Here is a 6,318-nt window from a genome sequence, read left to right on the forward strand (position 1 = left end):
ATAAGAGTTTTTGTTATATGAATTAGAAACCCAAACCTTATTTAAATACTGTCCCAAAGTGGCTTTGCTGATCCTGTGGGTGGCCTAGTTCCTTACTTGTCCATAGATTAAATAGTTTTCCTTTGCATGATAGTACTGTATGTATTATGACTATGAAGCATTTCAGTTGTATTTTCCTCAAGAGAATCCTTAGATATTGATCAGTGGAATAAAGTTATTGAACAGCTAGGAACACCATCTGCGGAGTTCATGAAGAAACTTCAGCCAACTGTGAGGAATTATGTGGAAAACAGACCAAAGTACCCTGGAATCAAATTTGAAGAGCTCTTTCCAGATTGGATATTTCCATCAGAGTCTGAGCGAGACAAAATAAAAAGTGAGGCATCCTTTTATTCTGCCCTTGTTTCTCTAACGTTTATACTCTAAAACCATGTGTGTTAGGAGGTGCAGATATTGCAGCCCTGAAATAGTCTCTTACAGTCTGACATTCAAAGAAGGCACCGCACGGAAAGCTTAAAGGCCAAGCATCTTGACCTTGGCAGAAACAGTGTTAACTGAAGCCTCTGGCCCAAACTAAAATGTCCAGATCAGTCTGGAAAACCCTTAGGTTATGGGGTGGAGAAATGCCTCTGGGGTGAAAACACTTGCCTTGCAAGTGTGAGGACTTAAGTTTGTGTCCCCAGCATCACACAGAAAGCACAGGCATGACTGTCTGTGTCTGAAACCCACACTGTAGGGTTGGGACCAGTGGATCCTGGAAGCTTGCTGAGCAGCCAGTCTGGCGGAAAGTCCCTGTCATAAAGGAGTAAGGGAGAGCAATAGAGGAGGACACCCACCTTCATCCTCTAGCCTTGGAGTACATGGTACCCTACCCCCACACTCAAATACTCATGTGCATGTACCACATATGCTCATAGGCACACACACGCGCGCACACACACACACACACACACACACACACACACGATTCATATTGTGATGTCACCAATCTGAATTTAAAACATTTTTAAATATAAAGAACACTTCAGTAAGGATTCTAGATAGAACCCATTGAGTGTGGCCTAGTGGGAACGGCTCTTGCTGCTGTTTTGTGTCCTTCCTAGATTTTTATTTTCCCGAGACAGGGTCTCTCTGTGTAGCCTTGGCTGTCCTGGACTCACTTTGTAGACCAGGCTGGCCTCGAACTCACAGCGATCTGCCTGCCTTTCCCTCCCGAGTGCTGGGATTAAAGGCGTGCGCCACCACGCCCAGCTTGTGTCCTTCCTAGAATGTGATCACCTGAAGAAAAACAATGGCTTTGCTGTGCTCTGCGGAGGGTGAGCAGCACCGTGGTCACAAAAGCCCCAGCCTTTGCATAGCTGTGTGTGTTGTGAGCTTTTCGTGCTGAGACCTCACTGAGCCTTCTTAAGTCACTGAGCTTGTTGGTTTTTTCCCCTAGCAACTAACCTCCAGATTAAAAACAAAATGCATCGTACACAGCTAGGCAAAGCAGTGGTGCCTGTGAGGCTGTGCCCTGGGACCATGGGTTACTCTAAAGGTTTTTAAATTGTTCTAATGTGACACAAAAAGAAAAATAACTCCTGGCACTTCATGTCCACACTCCTGGCAGGCATCCTAAAAGAGGTGTTTGCCACCTACTCTGCTGTGGCTTTATAGGATCAGGTCATCTGGACACTGGCTGCCTGGTGCCCCCAACCTCACATGCTAAAATACTAGTATGTAATAGTGGCCACTGGACATTTAAAGGCCCTGAGCTGTGTTGATCTTGAACCCCTTAAACATTTCCTGAAGATAACGTGTCTCTTTACCCTCCACACCCTCACATTTGGTTCTTTATTGTGTGGTTTCCTCTTTTCCATGGTAGCAATGTAAGCACATCATTTGTTTGTACTCTAGCAAGTCAAGCCAGAGATCTGTTATCGAAAATGTTAGTGATTGATCCAGACAAGCGAATCTCTGTGGACGAAGCCTTGCGTCACCCTTATATTACTGTTTGGTATGACCCCGCTGAAGCAGAAGCGGTAAGTGTCTCTTTGAAAAAAAAATGTCTGCATAGAAGCCTCACTTTTCTATCCAGGGACCACTGTATTTGGATCTTCTCTTTTTTAGTCTTTTGTAGCCAGATGAGGATAGCAGGTTGTTGATTTTAGGGCCCTGACTTAAAAAATAGAGTAAGTGCTATCTGAGCCCTAGGTCCGTATCCCTGGGAAGCACTTGGTGTTGGGGCTGTAGCTACAGACCACTCAGAAGTGCACATAAGTATGCTGTGGAGGTATAGTTGGCCTTATGTTTATGAAGCTGATGTGTAATAATAATTTGTAAAGCATCTGCTTCATGCCTGGCAGTGGGCCATGGGCTTCGCTTCTTATTCAGAACCTCAAATTAGAGAGGCTAAGTAGTCTTCCCAAGTGACACATTAGCTCACACCTCCACACCGCATTGAGGCATCTCATCCTTTTAAGTGTTTTTTCATGGCATCCCTTGTGGGAATGATCTTTAGCTATGAGTAAATAGTAATACAGGCATGTTTACTTCATGCCAGCTGTGGAACATACTGCTGTGTCCTGGGTAGAGATTTAAGTGCCATTTTGATATTATGTTATATCAAAAGAATTGGATTTATGGGCAACCAAGTTGTGGAGTTTTCCATTCATGAGCCTGTGACTTGGGCATAGGTGTGTTCTAAGTGCCACGCCTCTCTCAGCTCCCACACAGCCTTGTTCCTGGGAAACTCAGAGCAGCCTATGATTATTAATTTTGTAATTTAATTTGGACAATGTCTGCAGAAATTTTTGAGGTCATGTGATTATTGAGATTTATTATTGATATATTTGTATTGTTTTGGTTAACTTTCTGTAGTTGTTTTGATTTTTTTAGACTGATAAAATATATCATGCTTACAACAAAATATTTTAGAATATGTTATTTAAACTAAATTTATGTTATAAGTAGACTCAAAACATTCTAAGTAGTGTTATTTTCCCATCATGCCCTTTTAGTTTTGAGCTATCTACAGATGTGTCATTTAATTTTCAGCCACCACCTCAAATTTATGATGCCCAGTTGGAAGAAAGAGAGCATGCAATTGAAGAGTGGAAAGGTAAGGGCAGCGTGTTTTGATCCTCACTTATAACACGCCCATGGTCCTTCAGAGCATGCTTTTCACTACTTTTGATACTAGCCTCTTGGGAAGGACCTTGAGACCCAGAAGCCCCAATGTCCTCTCTTCCCGCTTGCTAGCTGAGGAAGGCTGTGAAACCAGCAGGGTTAGAGTAGGGTATGTGTGACATCATAGTTTGCTTCAGGTGAAACACAGGGACTTTCCGTGTGACTTTCTATTATCACATACTTGATGGTAGCCTTGAGGTCAGTAAGTGTGGCACACTGCCTGGTAGCATGGGAGTTTGTGGAGCAAACCCAATGTACAGGCCACATATTCCTTACAAAGATTCCTGTCTAAGCAGATATGGGACATGTGATTGTCTGTGCATATTAAGCCATGTAGTTGTATGTTTTAAAATCTAGTTTGGAGGAAATTGCCAGAAATAGGCAAGAAGGTATTACTAGCACTTGAAGATGAGCCACACAGCCACAGTAACCTAAGTTGGTTAACACAGAAGCAAAACTTGGAAACTTTCATTCAGAAGCAGCAAGGTCATTAGTAACTAAGGGCCATAGTCAGCGCAGGTCAACATTGATCATACACTTTCCAGACTGGCATGCCAGTGGTCTACACATACACACGCTCATCATGGCAGTGCTCAACAGCGTATGCGTGCAGCGTGCTAATGTGAGCTCCTAGTAACTTATGTGGTAGCCAAAGGAAGTTGAGATGTCCCAGTGCCTGGGGTGGCTCCAGGGACCTGGAGGCAGAGTTCAGTGCACAGGAAATGACAAAGCATCTTGATTTTTGTTTCTCTTTGAAGAACTAATTTACAAAGAAGTGATGGACTGGGAAGAAAGAAGCAAGAATGGTGTAAAGGACCAGCCTTCAGGTTGGTAATTGCTTTACTTTTGTTGGCTAATATTTTGTCTATTCAATGTTTATAAATTACAATGAAGTGTTAATGCTACTTGGGCCACCCTGGTGTGACTCCGCTGCCTTCTGGCTTGTCCTCATGCTGGTGGCAGTGACTCAGGTTTCTGAGGTGTCAGGCCCTAAACTGCATTTGAAACATTCTTGTTGTAACCTTGTAACAGCTCCTTCCAGCTGTTTAGACAGGGAGAGCCTGAACTTGAACACTTTCCTAAATGTTGCCTTCTTTGCTCTGATCTCATTCCGTGGTGGTGCGCCCCTTTAATCCCAACGCTCGGGAGGCAGAGGGAGGCGGATTGCTGTGAGTTCGAGGCCAGCTTGGTCTCCAAAGAGAGTCCAGGACAGCCGAGGCTACACAGAAAAACCCTGTCTCAAACACCACCCACCCCCCAAAAAAAGATCCTGCATGTTTTATTTTTACTCAGGTCATATTAACACACAGATAGTAGAAAGCAGGAAATTTCAAATTAACCTCTGAAATTAAAATAATGGTTTCTAGACTTGTTAAAAAAAAAATTTATAGCACGCTCTAAACTTTTTCCTTTTTGGGGTGTATATTTCAAAAAATACTTTTATTACAGAAGGTTTATTTGACTCCTGATGCTTTTTTTTTTTTTATAGACAAGGTGTGTCTATTGAAAATGAAATGTCCTTTGACTCTTGAATACTCCTAAGGACTAAGCATCTTGTAATTGTAGGATAAATTCATCCATTTCTTTCTAAGTTCTGTTTGAAGTTGGCAGGTATTATCTTTTAAGTAATCAACATGGTCATATGTGACCATACACACATTGCCCACAGGAAAGAAAAAGAGTATTGCAGGGAAAGCCCAAGATTGTTTGGAAACTGAACCAAAGAAGAACTCAAGGAAAAATCCCAGAAGCTCAAAGTAGAGTTGATTGGTTTCTTAGTTCTGTTGCTCGTTAGGAGTAGGAAACTGCAAAGCACCAAGTTGAGAAGTAGCCTGAAGCCCTGTGCCTGGCGTGCAGGATGCCGTGCCTCAGATTTTATTCTCTTTGGTTTTCTTAGCACAGATGCAGCAGTAAGTAGCAAGGCCACTCCTTCTCAGTCGTCATCCATCAACGACATCTCATCCATGTCCACTGAGCACACTCTGGCCTCAGACACAGACAGCAGTCTCGATGCCTCAACAGGACCCCTTGAAGGCTGTCGATGATATGTTGGAGACAGCGCACTTGTGTGTGAAGGAACTCTCGCTTCCGTGGCCCTGAAGCGCACGGGAGTTGATGGAACCAAATCGAAAACCTCCATGTTCTGCATGTAAGAAACACGATGCCTTGCCCCTGCTCAGTTCTAATAGGATTGCCTGCTTAGACTATAAAATGAGGCAGACCATGTCTGAAGAAAGAGTTCAAACCACACTGTTAGAAATTTTGTTCAAGATCATTTCAGGTGAGCAATTAGAATAGTGGAGTTTCTTTTCTGAGTTGTGTGGTGTCCGTGGTGACAGCTCATGTGTAACTGTGGGGACTTGTATGCATGTGACCACAAATGCTTGCTTGAACTTGCCCATGTAGCACTTTGGGAATCAGTATTTAAATGCCAAATAATCTTACAGGTAGTTCTGCTTCTAGAATAATCTCTTAATCCTTTTTAGTAATTGGTGTCTGTACACACACACACACACACACACACACACACACACACACACACACACACACACACACAAACCCAAAATTATTAATGTTTGTTAATTGGCCACCACCATATTATCATATCTTAACCACTTTTATGGTATGATTTATTCTATCTTTTGTATTTCAGAAGGAATATAATTAAATTTATTTAATAAATAAAAATACAGCTTTTCTTACATTTGTGATGTTTGGGGCTGAGAATTACCGCTGCTAAACCAAGTTCTTGCTATAGACATGCTGTGTCCTTTAACCTGCTAGTGTGGGACACTTTATACACAGCCTTCTGCATGACAACGTTTCCAGTTGTAGTTCATGCTGCTTAAGACACACATCACCTTGAATCCCGCCCACACATCTCCTTTTCCTTGGTCCTCTGAGCATGGACTTAGAATCCTCTATAGAGTCTTTATCATAAAGCACCCCATCTCAGTCGACTACTGAGCCCACTGCCTAATGTTGGCATAGAGCTGAGAGTGGCCTCTCCAGAGCACTCACTCAGCAGTGCTTCCTTCCCTGAGCTCGCCCATCCTTTGCTCCCCTCTCTTCATTCAAGGTGAGGGGTGATTGGGTCTCATGCCTTTCCTTCTGCAGCATTACCTCCTAACTTGTCTTTCTCACTGACAG

The 6,318-nt window shown here is 43.0% G+C and overlaps 1 protein-coding gene across 4 annotated transcripts in view; it reads left to right on the top strand.

Moving 5' to 3' along the window:
* Positions 1–5,681, top strand: part of Mapk9 (mitogen-activated protein kinase 9) — a 42,898-nt gene extending 37,217 nt beyond the window's left edge. For 3 of the 4 annotated variants that reach the window (XM_051167206.1, XM_051167205.1, XM_051167207.1), the window contains exons 8-12: positions 194–376; positions 1,897–2,021; positions 3,037–3,100; positions 3,927–3,995; positions 5,071–5,681. In XM_051167206.1, coding sequence (XP_051023163.1) covers positions 194–376; positions 1,897–2,021; positions 3,037–3,100; positions 3,927–3,995; positions 5,071–5,213 — 584 coding nt within the window. In that variant the 3' untranslated portion in view covers positions 5,214–5,681. Of the gene's footprint in view, positions 1–193; positions 377–1,896; positions 2,022–3,036; positions 3,101–3,926; positions 3,996–5,065 lie in introns of all 4 variants that reach the window. The other variant, XM_051167208.1, reaches the window with a different exon arrangement.
* Positions 5,682–6,318: the final 637 nt, after the last annotated feature.

Source organism: Acomys russatus, chromosome 25 (assembly GCF_903995435.1).
Source record: "Acomys russatus chromosome 25, mAcoRus1.1, whole genome shotgun sequence".
Lineage (NCBI taxonomy): Eukaryota > Metazoa > Chordata > Mammalia > Rodentia > Muridae > Acomys > Acomys russatus.